At 44.2% G+C, this 17354-nt stretch overlaps 2 protein-coding genes across 8 annotated transcripts in view; both read left to right on the top strand.

Annotated features, from left to right (window-relative positions):
• The window catches only part of LOC117448346 (ankyrin repeat and SOCS box protein 15-like), a 20823-nt gene extending 16313 nt beyond the window's left edge, over nucleotides 1-4510 (top strand). For 6 of the 7 annotated variants that reach the window (XM_034085616.2, XM_034085618.2, XM_034085617.2 and 3 more), the window contains 2 exons: nucleotides 200-353; nucleotides 2862-4510. In XM_034085616.2, coding sequence (XP_033941507.1) covers nucleotides 200-353; nucleotides 2862-3049 — 342 coding nt within the window. In that variant the 3' untranslated portion in view covers nucleotides 3050-4510. Of the gene's footprint in view, nucleotides 1-199; nucleotides 354-2861 lie in introns of those variants that run through there. The other variant, XM_034085622.2, reaches the window with a different exon arrangement.
• A 3791-nt stretch (nucleotides 4511-8301) lies between these two features.
• On the top strand, nucleotides 8302-12471 carry lmod2a (leiomodin 2 (cardiac) a). The gene is made up of 3 exons (XM_034085644.2): nucleotides 8302-8743; nucleotides 9832-11067; nucleotides 12281-12471. Exons 1-3 carry the CDS (start codon nucleotides 8465-8467, stop codon nucleotides 12299-12301), a joined length of 1536 nt encoding a protein of 511 aa, XP_033941535.1. The 5' UTR covers nucleotides 8302-8464; the 3' UTR covers nucleotides 12302-12471.
• The last annotated feature ends 4883 nt before the right edge of the window (nucleotides 12472-17354 follow it).

Genomic DNA, 17354 nt, shown 5'->3' on the forward strand with positions numbered 1-17354 from the left:
ATCCTTGAGCATTAAGCCAAATAATTCGTGGCTGTATGTCCGATTGCTAGCTCCTAATATGTGCAAAAAAAAGGCGTCATACTCTTAAAGTCGTGTATCAATCCATGTTTGGGGTGTATTGGTCAAATAAGTCAGAAATATGTCATTGCAGTAACATTTTCCCATGTGTAGTTAGCACTAATATCTTCTCGTGTTCCAGTTTTGTGATTTCGTCAGCGTCTCCTGGCTGGACCACCTGGTGGGCCGAGTCGTGTCGATCCTCCTGGAATACGTCGGTCAGGTTTCCCTCTGCAGCAAACTGACGAAAGCCCTGCAGGCGCAGAAGGCGTGGCCTCACATCCGCTGGACGCTATGTGAGTCACGCTGTGGTAAAAACAACTAGACGATTCCTGTCACTTCGAAGAACACATGAACGTACCTGTTCTTCCTGCTTTATTAGCAGACATGGCAAAAGTCCACACGTCCTTTACTCAAGTAGAAGTACAGATACTCGTGTTTAAAAATGCTCTGGTAAAAGAATAGCATTGGAGGGATGAAACCCTCTTGAATGGTCACACATGCCGAGCACACACAGTGACATGTGTTCTCTGCTTTTAACCCATCCTAGAACCAGGAGTCCAGTACCAGGAGCAGTGGGCAGCTATTGTACAGCGCCAGGGGAGCAATGGGAGTGAGGGGGGAAGGGGGGTGTCCGGTGCCTTGCTCAAGGGCACCATGGCAGGGCAGGAGGTGAACTGGGACCTCTCCAAGTAGCAGTTCACACGCCATATTTAGGTCTGGTCGGGGACTTGAACCGGCGACCCTACAGCTCCCAGTCCAAGCCCCTACTGACTGAGCCACTGCCGGACCTAAAAGTAGAAGTACTGACTAAACTTCTTTACTCAAGCCAAAGTAAAGAGGCTTTGAAGTGTACTTCAGTAAAAAGTACCCATAACTAGCAGCTGCTTTAAAGAGTACCTGACCTCCCTTTATACTAATAGAACAATAATGTCATTGTTAGCTAATGAATGTTTCCATGGTGACCAACGGCAACATGACAACGTTTCCATTGGTCCCTCTTCTTTAGAGAAGACCAGGAAGTGATGGATACACGGATCGTGTTCCAACCAATAGGCACGCAGTGACTCTAAAGAATAATGACCACGCACCAACACACATTCAGACTAAAGGAACCAGCTGTTTGGGAAATGAGAGAAGTAGAAAGTACAGGTATTTGAGTTCAACATGAGAGAAGTAGAAAGTACAGGTATTTGAGTTCAACATGAGAGAAGTAGAAAGTACAGGTATTTGAGTTCAACGTGTGAGAAGTAGAAAGTACAGGTATTTGAGTTCAACATGTAAGAAGTAGAAAGTACAGGTATTTGAGTTCAACATGAGAGAAGTAGAAAGTACAGGTATTTGAGTTCAACATGAGAGAAGTAGAAAGTACAGGTATTTGAGTTCAACGTGTGAGAAGTAGAAAGTACAGGTATTTGAGTTCAACATGTAAGAAGTAGAAAGTACAGGTATTTGAGTTCAACATGAGAGAAGTAGAAAGTACAGGTATTTGAGTTCAACATGTGAGAAGTAGAAAGTACAGGTATTTGAGTTCAACATGAGAGAAGTAGAAAGTACAGGTATTTGAGTTCAACATGAGAGAAGTAGAAAGTACAGGTATTTGAGTTCAACATGAGAGAAGTAGAAAGTACAGGTATTTGAGTTCAACATGTAAGAAGTAGAAAGTACAGGTATTTGAGTTCAACATGTGAGAAGTAGAAAGTACAGGTATTTGTGTTCAACATGTGAGAAGTAGAAAGTACAAGTATTTGTGTTCAACATGTAAGAAGTAGAAAGTACAGGTATTTGTGTTCAACATGTAAGAAGTAGAAAGTACAGGTATTTGTGTTCAACATGTAAGAAGTAGAAAGTACAGGTATTTGTGTTCAACATGTAAGAAGTAGAAAGTACAGGTATTTGAGTTCAACATGTAAGAAGTAGAAAGTACAGGTATTTGTGTTCAACATGTAAGAAGTAGAAAGTACAGGTATTTGTGTTCAACATGTAAGAAGTAGAAAGTACAGGTATTTGTGTTCAACATGTGAGAAGTAGAAAGTACAGGTATTTGTGTTCAACATGTAAGAAGTAGAAAGTACAGGTATTTGAGTTCAACATGAGAGAAGTAGAAAGTACAGGTATTTGGGTTCAACATGTAAGAAGTAGAAAGTACAGGTATTTGAGTTCAACATGTAAGAAGTAGAAAGTACAGGTATTTGAGTTCAACATGTAAGAAGTAGAAAGTACAGGTATTTGTGTTCAACATGTGAGAAGTAGAAAGTACAGGTATTTGAGTTCAACATGTAAGAAGTAGAAAGTACAGGTATTTGTGTTCAACATGTAAGAAGTAGAAAGTACAGGTATTTGAGTTCAACATGAGAGAAGTAGAAAGTACAGGTATTTGGGTTCAACATGTAAGAAGTAGAAAGTACAGGTATTTGAGTTCAACATGTAAGAAGTAGAAAGTACAGGTATTTGAGTTCAACATGTAAGAAGTAGAAAGTACAGGTATTTGTGTTCAACATGTGAGAAGTAGAAAGTACAGGTATTTGAGTTCAACATGTAAGAAGTAGAAAGTACAGGTATTTGAGTTCAACATGTAAGAAGTAGAAAGTACAGGTATTTGGGTTCAACATGTAAGAAGTGAAAGTACAGGTATTTGAGTTCAACATGTAAGAAGTGAAAGTAAAGTAAAAAGAAGTAGTGGAGTAAAGTACTGATACCAGAACAATGTACTTAAGTACATTAACAAAGTCTTTGTACTCCACTACTTCCCACCTCTGCTTCCTGTCACGTTGGTCCAACAGTGTGTTCTCTGTGACTTCCAGGTAACCCTCGCTCTCTGTCTCACCTGAGCAGAGTGGTGATCAGGAAGCACCTGAGCTGCAGCAGCATGGCGTCCGCCCCGCTGCCCAACCGGCTGAAGGACTACCTGCTGTTCAAAGAGAGCCACCTGGACGACAACATCATCTGCAGGGGGGACCGTGCGCACGAGGACATCCTTCATATTCCATGAGTCATACAAGTGGCTTACCGTATGCAGCAGGGCGTCAATGTTTCACAATGATCTGAAAAGGACACGCAATACGTTTCCTAAGTCAATTTAGGAGTAAATATGTGTTTTTGCAGTGTTAGAGTTTCCTTTACTGCCCCTTGTCTGTACCGCATGACTGCCCCTTGTCACAGTGTTTCAAAGGGGCATTAGCTAAGGTCTTTCTGGTCCAGGCTGCATAACATGAAATGTCTGCGTTCAATCACTATGTGAGATGACTCGGATGTCAGGTCCCTGCTACTGAGAATCGTCCTTCCTGAGAAGTGGGTTTGTTTACATTTCAAAGAGTTGTAAATACATTTGTACTGTCTGATATTAAAGAGATACATGAATGTAGAAAGTTCAGAACCGATCTACGGGTTACATTGGGACATATTTCACTGGGTAAGTGAAAAGCTTAACGTGTCTGGATTTAATTAGAATGCATGCTCTGGTTTCAATGCATGTTGGTTAGGCAATCCATCCAGAGTTCAGTCTCGAGTGACCTTTAAATGGCCAGCAGGGGGCGACTCAACTAGTGTGTGACAAAATGACTGTGAAGTGGTCTTGTTTAGAATACAATCGACAATAAAGCAGCGCTCTTTTGCGATGTTTTAAGTGGTTACATCGTGATTGACAGGTCGCTTCCACCACCGTACCATTGTAACAGTGTTGTCAGTTCATGAAAGGGCCTTTTATTTGTCGTACAGTTGTACTTTGTTCCACCCGTTATTTAATACCGATTCCAAAAGAACAAGCTGGCAAGATTACAACTAACAGCAACGGCTAAACGTCAAGGCTTACAAACTGTAGTCCACAAACCAATGGACGAGATAACGGCGACTCCATCCACTTCCTATAATAGTCAACAAATGGTTGATTGACATCATGTATTTTCTCTTGCAGTCAGAAGTTGTGCTGTCAGCTGATGCAGACCGTTAAGCAGGTTGACTGTCAATGTAACCCTGCGACCTGCAGAAACAACAACAACAACAACAACAACATCATGGCTTCACATTTAGCATTGATCAGGTCACACAAGAACCTGAGAACAGACAGAGGTCACATTTGTCAAAGGATTTCCAAACTGTAGTCGGCGAGGCGAGGCAAGTTTATTTATAGAGCGCCTTTCTCCCCTACACGCTAATCAAAGTAGACATTAAGAGCATTAAGAAACATATTATAAAATGGCATTTAAAAACACTAATGTAAAAGCAAAGATAATAAAACATGAATAACAAAGCTACAGGCGTGTTCTTCGAGGCGTGAAGATGGGCGCAGTGCGCTGTGCAATGATCATCAGATCAAGGTGAAACCCGCCGCTGCTGCGTCTGTAAAGCCGGTGTGTCCTTGGGCAAGACCCTTCACCTGAACCTGCTCCTGTGGGTATTGTCCACAGTATCTGACCATTGCATGTATGATATATGTGTAATGTGTGTATATGTAAAGCGCTTTGAGTCATTGAAAAAGCGCTATAATAAATATAAGGAATTATTATTACTATGTCCCACAATGCATCTTGTTTTGTGACATGCGCACTGAAGAGACTTGCAATTATTTGCCCTGGACTTCTGCTTTCAGACGTAGTTAATTACTAAGTTATTATCCTATCCGATAATAATCCAATTCAGAGGCAATAATGTAATATAATACATTATTTTATATTTATATTATATATTTATATACAACCGGTCCTTTGAGTTCAACCTTTATGCGAATGTGGCCCGCGATGAAATTGAGTTTGACGCCCCTGGGCTAGAGTACTGGCATATGATTTGATTGGCCGGCGCTTCCGTCGACGCTTGAAAAGTTGAACTTCTCTCAACTTTCGAAGCGAGCAACGGCGGCAAAGCGTGACGTCAACGAGGTAACGGCCAACCGTATCTCCCGAAAGTTACGTTCCATCCAACAAAACTGCGGTTAAACTTGCTGTCAAGGAAGTAATGAAATCAAACTGCTTACGCCGACTGAAATGAGTCAATTGAAAATAAAGGCACATAAAGTTTCACTCTATTCTGCAAAAGTCCTCCTGTTCAATAAAGAGACCTTTGCATGTGAAGTGCTTCAGACTTTCAAGCCGCGTATTGCATTTCTTCAACCACTAATTGGAACCAATTATGAAACTGCTGCTGCTGTGTGTGTGTGTGTGTGTGTGTGTGTGTGTGTGAGTGTGTGTGTGTGTGTGTGTGTGTGCGTGCGTGTGTGTGTGAGGTGTGTGTGTGGTGTGTGTGTGTGTATGTGTGTGTGTGTATGTGTGTGTGTGGTGTGTGTGTATGTGTGTGTGTGGTGTGTGTGTGTGTGTGTGTGTGTGTGTGTGTGTGTGTGTGAGAGTGTGTGTGTGCGTGTGTGAGTGTGGTGTGTGTGTGTGTGTTTTGTGTTAGTGTTGTGTGTTGTGAGTGTGTGTTGTAGTTTTGGTGTGTGTGTTTGAGTGTGTTGTGTGTGTGTGTGTGTGTGCGTGTGTGTGTGGTTGTGTGTGTTGTGTGTTCTGTGTGTGTGTGTTGTGTTTGTGTGTCTGATGTGTGTGTGGGGTGTGGTGTGTGAGCGTGGTGTGTTGTGCGTTTGTGCGTGTGTGTGTGGTGTGTGGTGTGTGTGTGGTTGTGTGTGCGGGTGTGTGTGTGTGACTGCTGTGTGTGTGGTGTGTGTGTGTGTGTTGTGAGAGTGTGTTTGTGCGTGGTGCGTGTGTGTGGTGTACTGTTGTGTGTGTGTGAGTGAGTGTAGAGTGGGTGTGCGTGTGTGTGTGAGGATGTGGTGTGTGTTGTGTGTGTCTGTGTGTGTGTGGTGTGTGTGGTGTGTGTGTATGTGTGTTTGTGGTGTTGTGTGAGAGTGTGTGTTGTGTGTTGTGTTGGTTGAGTGAGTGAGAGTGTGTGCGTGTGTGTGTGAGGTGTGTGTGTGTGTGTGTGATAGTGATTGAGTGTGTGTGGGGGAGGGCGATGCGTGAGAGTGTGTGCGTGTGTGTGTGTGTGTGTGTGTGTATGTGTGTGGTGTGTGTGTGTGTGTGTGTGTGTGTGAGTGTGTGTGTGTGAGTGTGTGTGTGTGTGTGTGTGAGTGAGTCAGGAAAATGAATATAACGTTTACAAAATGGTTGCTTTGAGGTTTCGGGGCAACAGATCTGATGAAGGGTCAAAACACACCTCGAGCACGCCGTGTCCATACGTGAGAAACAACGGCTGCTTCGCGCCGGCTGTAACATGCTTCTTATTTTGTAAATACTCCATCGTACGAACAAGTTCTGAGAAACTGGGCCTGGGGTTTTATTTATGTTGTCCTGCCGACCGACAGACACACAGACCTGAGACATGAAGGCAGAGGCCAGGTGAACACGGGCACCGATCATCTCTTTGGGAATCGGCTGCACAGTCGAAAGGAAACGAATCCGATCTATAAACCGTTTCAGAGTCCGTGAGGTGAACGAGCAGAAACTAGGGTTGCCAGAAACTGACCATGATCAAAATCGATTATTCGGCAGCCCTGGCGAATAATAATCGATTATTTGTTCGAAAACAAAATAAAAAACATAAATAATAAAAAATAAATAAATAAATAAAATCGATTTTTAAAAATAATATTCGATTATGGAGACTGTAACGAATATTCGAATAATCGAATAATCGCTGGCATCCCTAGCAGAAACCGTTCCTTCCTTTGTTTTGTAACGGGAAATGTTTCCGTTCTCCGCCCGGGCATCGCAGCTGGATGACTAATCAGCAGCGATCCAGGTCAAAGGTTACGTCACAGCAGGCTTAGCGTGAGGGTGGTGTTATGTCGCTCTGAGTCTTTTCACTTTGTAACACGAGACGACTTGCTAAGCATGCTCAGTGATGGATGCATGTGGAGCTCGGATGGTCGTCTTGGAAACAAAACAACAAACCGCGCTCCCTCCAAAAACATTGTATTCAAACTGAAGGTCAGTTCTACACATGTATACTGAGGTTACTGCAGCAGAGGGGTGGACACAATAATGACAACACTCATGTCACATGGTATGGTCCAACAGCTCGGCAGCAAATAAACATAACGTTGAGTCCGTGTTTGAATCTCTCTCCTTCCGGTTTTCTATCGTCTAGGATTTCTTTGCTGAACACGGCGATTGCAAATCGAACTTGCTTGGTTGACAGACTGACCTCGAGCCAACATGGTGGCAATGGAGCCAGGGTTTAAAAGGACAAAGTCAGATTAGTTCTGTTTGGTCTATTGTTTTGATCAGTAATCTATAATGAATAGTCAATAATCATCTGAATATTTGAGATAATAATAATAATAATAATAATAATAATAATAATAATAATATATAATATTTTTATAGCGCCTTTCAGGAAACCCAAGGTCGCTTTACAAGTCGGGTAGGGGGGGGGGAAGTAGCGGAAAAATAAACCTATTAAACTAACTATACACACACACACACACACACACACACACACACACACACACACACACACACACACACACACAACACACACACACACACACACACACACACACACACACACACACACACACACACACACACACACACACACACACACACACACACACACACACACACACACACACACACACACACACACACACACACACACAGAGAGAGAGACACACAGAGACAGAGACACACACACGCACACACACACACACACACACACACACACACACACACACACACACACACACACACACACACACACACACACACACACACACACACACACACACACACACACACACACACACACACACACACACACACACACACACACACACACACACACACAAAAGTAAGTAACTCTCATTCACGTTGGCTGAAAAGAATATGCAATATGTTTAAACATGTAATATTGCAGATGGATGAAAGCTTTGTTTTTGTTCCAACATGTCTGTACGAGTGGCAGCAACTCAGTCCGTCCTGACATTTAGCTTGTTGAGCTGCAGTGTAAACAGCATCTGTGTTCACGATCAGCCGTACTGAACATAGTCCTGCCGTCCTCGGGGAGAACAAGCGTTTCCCGGACAACTTCGCCCCCAAGGCTGTGGCATTCATTCGAGCGTGTGTTGCATTCAGTGTCCGGACACATCTTCATCTCTGGTGTCTCCCCTACGGCGTTTTGTTCCCCGTACGTTTCGTCCTCAGGCCACTCAGAGGGTTCGCATTCCTGCGGTAAGCCTATCTCTTTGACGCCCCCCCCCCCCAACCCAACACCCTAAAAAAAGACAGGACCATCGGTGGCATGGCGGCCCTCCCCTTATTTCCCCTGTCAGGCTCCTTGGGCAGCTGGAACCAGTAGAGGACTCTGATTCACCACCGGTCTACCACAGCATCTTTTATCTGAAGGAACTTAATGGTGGGAAGTACAAAAAAGGGGGTTTAAGTGCAAGAGATTTAAGAGTTGGACGACTCCTCGAACGAGCATGAGTACCTTTGGGTACCGTAAGGAGCTGAAGAAGAACGAGGAGGTGGACGAGGACGAGCTGCTGGCCACTCTGTCCTCCGAGGAGCTGCAGGAGCTGGAGAGGGAGCTGGCCGCCCTCGATGACAACGTCCCCATCGGCCTGAGGCAGAAAGACCAGACCGCCAAGATCCCAACTGGGACCTTCGATAAGGACGCCTTGATGAAATACTGGGAGGACGAGAACAAGAAGCTGGTGGAGGACGAGAGGATGGAGGACGAGAGGATGGAGGACAGACGGGTGAGAGGAGACATCAATACTCTGACCGCAAATCAATCTATTACCAGCAAGGGGTTGTTTAGAAACGGTCCCTGTTTGCATCGTGCATCTGTAGCTTTGAGGGACAAGAAGTTAACTAAATGAATGTAATGGGTTATCCTTTCGTCGTCTCTGATTGATGGTCTATAGATCTCAATCTATAGAAATACTTAAAGTATGAGTAATATAAATCTGCAAAGTAAATACTTAAGAATGTAGTTAGTTGCACACTACGAAGGGAAATCTAACTGAAAACATATTTCAAAGTGTTTTTGTATTCATTGATAAAACAAGCTTTATTTTTTTATTTTTAAATCTGTATTTCCAGACAATATCGGAGCAATAGCAAAGAAACGTGTGCAGTATTTTAAGTAATGAACAGATTTGAGTCTTAACAGTCAGACAAAATAAGACTCATCGAGATAAACACCCCGACAGCCCTTTTGGAGAAAAAGACGAAACAGATTCAGTTTGGGATTTAAGGAGCAGATCAGTTTACTCGTCAGTGTTGGTCCTTTCCATCCTGTGGAAACGGTGGTTTGGCGTCCTTAGAGAACCTGCAGGATACATCTTAGAGACTGGAAGCTATCAGGCAGGTGTGGAGTTTGAAAGACGGCGTCCAAATGTAGGGTTGTTTTTGGAGCTTATCCCAAACTAGGGACTGAAAGCCAACGTATCCGAGCCTTCGTTTCCATCTTTTCGTAGTTCCATCAAAAGTACTCAAGATGGATAAAGGTTAACATCATGTGCAGCTTTCTGTGAAACGTTACATATTGGGCCAAAATTAATATCATTTTCATGCGAAGCCTTTTGCTTTCTGACCAAAGGGTCCTTACGGCGTACTCTATCGGTTCAGATGCATGTTTACCGTTAAAACATACGATGTAGAAGGTGTTACATGTATCCAATTTATTTAAAACGTGTGGGTGGAAAAAATATAGACTGTCAGAGAAACGCAAATGCCAGCTTTAATGACTGTCGGCAAGCAGTGGAAAGGGTTCTTAATTAAAAGTCAGAGGCTGGAAAATGTCAGGGTTTGACCTCATATTCTGTCGTGTTATTGTGCGCAGGAGGGACGCCGAGATAAGAGCAGAGGGGAAGGAGTGACAGTGACCGCCGACACCCCCGGCAAGACTTCAGACAGCGACAGGAAGAAGACGTCACCAAAGGGGAGGAGAGCACAGAATGTGTCAAGCGAGAATGATGCAAAGGAAGATCAAACAGAAAAGAAAGATGAGTGCAAAAAGGAGGCTCCAATCAGGATGAAATGTCCTCTGAAGAACGGCCTGTCAAAAGTCTCAAAGGGTGAAGTGAAGACGACTGAAACCACAGAACAAAACCCAAACACAATGTCCGACAGAGCGAGTGGGAACACTATCGTCATCGATGAAACTCTGAAGCAGATCCTGAGTAACGACCCCGCCGTGAGTGAAGTCAACCTCAACAACATCGAAGATATTTCCCAGGAAACCTTGCTTCGTTTCCCCGAGGCCCTTTGCACCAACACTCATGTCCACGTGTTCAGCCTCGCCAACACCCACGCCGACGACCGGGTTGCCTTCGCCGTCTCCAAGATGCTCCGTGAGAACCGCTTCATCCGAAACCTGAACATCGAGTCCAACTTTGTGTCGGGTCAGGGCATCCTGGCTCTGATCGCAGCGCTGCAGCACAACCGGAGCCTCGTGGAGCTCCGGTTCCACAACCAGAGGCACATCTGCGGGGGGAAAGTGGAGATGGAAATGGTCCAGTTGCTGAGGGAAAACACAACCCTGCTCAAGCTCGGATACCAGTTCGACCTTCCGGGGCCGAGAATGACGTCGACCAGCATCCTGACACGCAACCAGGACCAGCAGAGACAGAGGAGGCTCCAAGAGAAGAAGAGTCCTCCAGAGGTCTCGGAACCAGGTTTATCTGCAGAAAATACACTTCCAAACAAGCCATCACAATCTTCTAAGACTGTCGAAAAGCAGAACAGAAATCCCCCCCTTCCTCCCCCTCATCCTCCTCCGCCTCCTCCTCCTTCTTTAGCAGTGCCTACGAGGAAGATATCCGAAATGGTCAAACAGCACGAATTCTCAAACAACACAAAGACGCAGTCAAACCAAAAGAAGACAAAGACGAAGAAGCTCAAGAATGGCGCCAATGAAAAGGAGAGCGCAGATATTGTCAAAGACCTGAAGAACACCTTGAAGCCGTCCATCCAGAAGAGACGAGACGAACCGACACACCTGCCGCCGCCTCAAAGGTCAGGCCGCGACGACCTGATGGCAGCGATCCGCGGGAGCAGCATCGGGTCCTTAAAAAGGGTACGACTTCCCCATGTTTGTTTGAAGAATTTTGTATCCTGGAGTGATAGCATCGGAGACATGGTTTAGCCTCCAAAAGCCATCAGACCCCCTCAATGTGAAAGCCTGCTGTCACCAGAGGACAGCTTCTTCATGTTATAAATAGTTTAACTTCTTCACCGCCGTATGATCTGACCGGTGGCTTCTGGGAAGAGAGCGGATGAGTGTTATTCAGATGTCCACTAAGTTTAGAGACAAAGTACTCAGGTCCAAAGTGTTTTAAAGAACATTAATTAAACTTGGCAATGTGGTTAAAATTCTTGTTAGGGTATTGCAAACAAATTGAGTTGAATAATTCATGAAATCAGCAAACACTCCAAATAGTAGATGTGCTTTTGGAAAACAATGATGTCCCTTGAAAACAAACCCATAACATGTTGGCAGACTTCGACCGCAGCTGTTTCCGTAAGAGAAGAAAAGTTTCCACGTGAGTCGGATCCTCTCCAAAATGTATCGTGTTCTACCTTCGCCAACAATACATGATTCAGCCAAGATTCATGAGGCTTGAAATCAGACCATGCGAATACGTCATAAAGTCAGATACAGTAACTCTTTATAGCCTTAAAGGTGGGGTAGGTAAGTTTCAGAAGCCGGCTCGAGATACACTTGTTATATTCCATGGAATGCTCTTAACATCCCGATAGCAATGAATATCTGAAGTGCTTTGACAAAAAATCCATGAAAAAATTTCATCTGTAGAAGCCGTAATACTGTAAAAAGTACAACCACTATGTTTAGCTGGGCCGGCTAAACGGATTGGTTGGCCTACCTGCCTGTCAGCCTTCCATCGGGGCACAAACTTATCTCGTGCCCTCATTGGTCATGTGCGCGTGAAGTCGCAGATTTTCTCCGGTTGTGTATTTTCAAATTCTAGCGATCTCGAGCCGGTTTCTCAAACTTACCTACCCCACCTTTAAGTGTAGCCAGAAAGTCAAAAGTAGATGTTTTCGTTGTGCTATGAAATGTTCATTTTGGGTGCTATAACCAGGGGCGGACTGGCCGGTACTGAAGTAGGTCGGTCGGACGATGTGGGCCGGCCGGATAAGTCCCATCGACAATTTACTAGCGGTATTAACTTGCGGTACTGAAGTGGGCCGGTCGAGAGTCCCGGGCTGATTTGTAGTCCCAGTCCGCCCCTGGCTATAACTCAATATGTGCTGTTTCTGTCTTACAGGTGGATCCGTCCCAGGCCTGAACTCACCTGCTCTACAAACCTGAACACCTCTCACTTTTTATAAAGTATTTCATTTTTATTTCACGCTTAAATGTCACTTTTTGAACCGTATCTTTTTTAACTCACACGGCGGAGCGGCAGACTGCTGAGTGTTTTGTTACCGTGTGGAACTCACTGTGAACTCTGATGTGTCGAGAAATAAAGTTAATGTTATGTCAAAAGTTTGGAGAAAATCCTTCCCGATACAGAGAGTTGTTTATTTGTGTCTCTTCTTTAGTTTTTAGATTTTCTCCAGGTCAGAATAATCTTTAAAAAAAATGTATACAGATGAATGTATTTTGGTTGAAATCGTTATTTATTCAGATAATTTGGCTTTAGGTCCCCTTTGACATTAAATTGTATCATGGTCAAACATTTAGTAATATTATCCTTGAGTTTGGATGTAGAGATGTTTTTATGTATACGGAACATTGCAAGGGCTCCGTTAGCAAAAAGCTAATGGCATTTTACCAGTGGATTGCAGCAAATAAGATCTTTGGCCAACACAAGTCTATGATCCTTACACGTGTTGTTCAGCAGGATAATATATCCACTTAGTAACACCACTGTTACCATTTTTGAAGCACATGTGCAATCTCCAGGTTTAAAAGCTAACATTAGGCTATAAACAAACAATGCATTCAAGACTTCACGTCACCACTGCTAAGCTAAAGGCGGCTAATGTTGGGCTATAAAGGAACTACAGCACGGTCACATGACTTCACATCACCACCGCTAAGCTAAAGGCGGCTAATGTTGGGCTATAAAGGAACTACAGCACGGTCACATGACTTCACGTCACCACTGCTAAGCTAAAGGCGGCTAATGTTGGGCTATAAAGGAACTACAGCACGGTCACATGACTTCACATCACCACCGCTAAGCTAAAGGCGGCTAATGTTGGGCTATAAAGGAACTACAGCACGGTCACATGACTTCACGTCACCACCGCTAAGCTAAAGGCGGCTAATGTTGGGCTATAAAGGAACTACAGCACGGTCACATGACTTCACGTCACCACCGCTAAGCTAAAGGCGGCTAATGTTGGGCTATAAAGGAACTACAGCACGGTCACATGACTTCACATCACCACCGCTAAGCTAAAGGCGGCTAATGTTGGGCTATAAAGGAACTACAGCACGGTCACATGACTTCACGTCACCACCGCTAAGCTAAAGGCGGCTAATGTTGGGCTATAAAGGAACTACAGCACGGTCACATGACTTCACATCACCACTGCTAAGCTAAAGGTGGCTAATGTTGGGCTATAAAGGAACTACAGCACGGTCACATGACTTCACGTCACCACCGCTAAGCTAAAGGCGGCTAATGTTGGGCTATAAAGGAACGACAGCACGGTCACATGACATCACGTCACCACCGCTAAGCTAAAGGCGGCTAATGTTGGGCTATAAAGGAACTACAGCACGGTCACATGACTTCACGTCACCGCCGCTAAGCTAAAGGCGTGATGACGTTTAGTCGTCCCGTTTCGACACTTCCCCAGTGGGGTGTTTACTCACATATTTAATGTCGTGGAGCAAAATGTCAACATTGTCTTCGGCTTGAATTAACCATGGACATTATTTGTTTGGGTAATTAGGGTGTAAAGATGGTACAATGCTGACTCGTTACTCTACCGCCCTATAAGGAAACCTCATCCAGAAGCTGCATTCCTTATGCAATAGTAAGTCCCCTATCAGTGGGTTGTAAAAACATTCTCTTCTTCTTGTCACAACACCTCTAAAGACTTCATTATGTTTCAGACAACAGCTTCACATGTTGCTGAGAGGAGGATCAACTCATAACCGCATAGAGAGATGTTATAGCAGCAGCTGCAGCTGTCTGTCCATCAACACACACACACACACACACACACACACACACACACACACACACACACACACACACACACACACACACACACACACACACACACACACACACACACACACACACACACACACACACACACACACACACACACACACACACACACACACACACACACCTGTTTGAAGTAAATATGGACGGTCTTCAGGGAGGAGTACGTACACACACACACACACACACACACACACACACACACACACACACACACACACACACACACACACACACACACACACACACACACACACACACACACACACACACACACACACCTGTTTGAAGTAAATATGGACGGTCTTCAGGGAGGAGTTTGTGACCGTGGGACTCACTCAGTACAACTCACAGCTTTAACGAAACGCCACGTAAATGTTACTCATGTTTAATTACAGGAACATGAAATGGTCCACTTGTGAGTGTGACTCACTGTCCCTCATTGGGACACTATCTAGTAATCATCTATCTCTCTCTCCATCTATCCATCCATCCATCCATCTCTCTATCCATCTCTCTATCTATCTATCTATCCATCTATCTATCTATCCATCCATCCATCTATCTCTCTCCATCCATCCATCTCTCCATCCATCCATCTCTCTATCTATCTATCTCTCCATCTATCTCTCTATCCATCTATCTATCCATCCATCCATCCATCTATCCATCCATCTATCCATCCATCCATCTATCCATCCATCCATCCATCCATCCATCTATCCATCTATCCATCCATCTATCTATCCATCTATCCATCTATCTATCTATCCATCTATCCATCCATCTATCTATCCATCTATCCATCTATCTATCCATCTATCCATCCATCCATCCATCTATCTATCTATCCATCTATCCATCTATCCATCCATCTATCTATCCATCTATCCATCTATCTATCCATCCATCCATCCATCTACCCAGTCTCACAAAAAAACATGTAATAACTACGTTGGTCCACAACGTAGGACGTAGTATTTCTACAATAACGCCTCTGAAATTGTAAGATCCCTACGTTACATGTAAATATACAAATCTTGAAGCTGGGCGTGTCTGAGGCTTGGCGATTTCTCGCGCCCAAGGCGACCAACAACCAATCAGGAATCTCCCGCCCCCGGCATACAAAGCAATAGCAATGTTAAAACGAAGTAAACTGGATATAAACTCCCCAAACAGGCGAAAATCTACCAGTTTCCCCACCGTCTCTGCCTCCTCCCTCCATGCTGGCTCCTCCGGTTTGTATCCCGTTAATAGTTCTGGTCGTAAAGAACCGGGTGATTTGCTACCGTAACTTCTCGTTTGGAATATGAGGAAATGAACTGCGGTCTGGCTCTCCCAGCTTACACGCTGTTTGATTGGCTAGCGCTTCTACTGGCGGGATTTGCATAAACGGGATTTGATTGGCTGATGCCAGCTTCGAAAGCATCGGGAGCATCAAAAGTTGAACATTGCTAAACTTGTGATGCTCACGATGCTTGCAAAGCCACGCTCCGCTTCCCACAATGCAGTTGGGCGAAGATTCAAAATCTTCTACGTCACCCCATTCAAATGAATGGGCGAAGCGTTGAAAGCATTTTTCGATGCCTGTAGTGCAGACGGGCCGTAAGGTTTAAGCCACTAGAGGGCAGCAGAACCGTAAATACAATATTATATATAACACAAGACGAGTGTGTGTGTGTCAGAGATGGGGACTCGAGTCTGCGACTCGGACTCGAGTCGCACACACAGAGACTTCAGACTTGACTTGGACTCGTGACCAAAAGACTTCAGACTCGACTTGGACTCGTGTGTTGGGACTCATGAACAATCATTGTGTTTTCTATTGTTGGCGTATTAAAGGTGGGGTAGGTACATTTGAGAGAAACCGGCTCGAGATCGCTAGAATTTGAAAATACACAACCGGAGATAATCTGCTAGAGGCTGCTACTTCCTTATAGAGCCCGCCTCCTCCAACACACACGAACACGACCAATGAGGGCACGAGATAAGTTTGTGCCCAGATGGAAGGCTGATAGGCAGGTAGGCCATCCAGTTATTTTGGCCGGGCTCATTACGCAGACGTGCACGCCTCTGTTACTACCTCGTAGTAACACAATAGCGACCGGCGGCACACCTGCGGCTGTACCGCTTGTAATTAGGTTCAACTACAAAAACTTCGAACAAAACGCCGGCGGCACCAACAAAAGGAGCGCACACTGCAAAGTCTGCAATATCAAAATCAAGGATGCTGGCGCAACAACGTTGGATTTCATCAGGCACTTGAAAAGTCACCCGGAGAGGTCAGTCACATTAACGCATGGACGGTTAGCAAACATGTTTAGCTCAGCATCAGCTGTGTAATGCTAACTGATTTCTGATTCTGAAGTGTTTTGCTTATAAGTTGTTTGCATTTAGCTAAAGTGTGATGTTTTTCCTCATATTGCAATAGCCTGTTTAAAGTGATCATATAACAAACAACTAATCAGTACTGATACTGTACGCTAATAGATATAGGAGTGATAATAACACAGTCAATGCTTTGAATTTCTTAGATATAGCTGCAGTATTCTTAACAGACTGGATAGCAGCAGACAATAGAAGGCTTATTACAACCAGAAGAGACATGAGACTTTTATTTGTTAGAGACTTGAGACTTGACTTGGACTCGTGACCAAAGACTTGAGACTTGATCAAGTCTCACCCCACAAAGACTTGAGACTTGGACTCGTGACCAAAGACTTGAGACTTGGACTCGTGACCAAAGACTTGAGACTTGGACTTGCAAAAAAAGACTTGTGAACATCTCTGGTGTGTGTCACCTAAAGACACAAGATAATCAAAAGTGGAGCGGCTCATCAGCAGAATGAGGACACACACACACTTTTGAAGATACAGCGACACACACTCACTTGAGAATACATTACTCATGTCTTGTCTGTTTCGCGGCTCATCAGGACGGTTTTGAATCAAGTGCAGACATTTTATATCGTCATGAAATCTTTTGGCATTTCACATATTGTAAGGATATTTTCTTGAAATATTTCAGACTCGTTTGGGGACATTTTAAGTGATCGTTGGTAATTGTATATGTGTTTTCCAGACATTACTCGATGTGTGTTGGCATCTTCAGAACCTGCAGCTTTGTACATTCAGGACGTTTCTATACAAA

This window comes from Pseudochaenichthys georgianus, chromosome 6, assembly GCF_902827115.2.
Source record: "Pseudochaenichthys georgianus chromosome 6, fPseGeo1.2, whole genome shotgun sequence".
In the NCBI taxonomy this organism is placed as follows: domain Eukaryota; kingdom Metazoa; phylum Chordata; class Actinopteri; order Perciformes; family Channichthyidae; genus Pseudochaenichthys; species Pseudochaenichthys georgianus.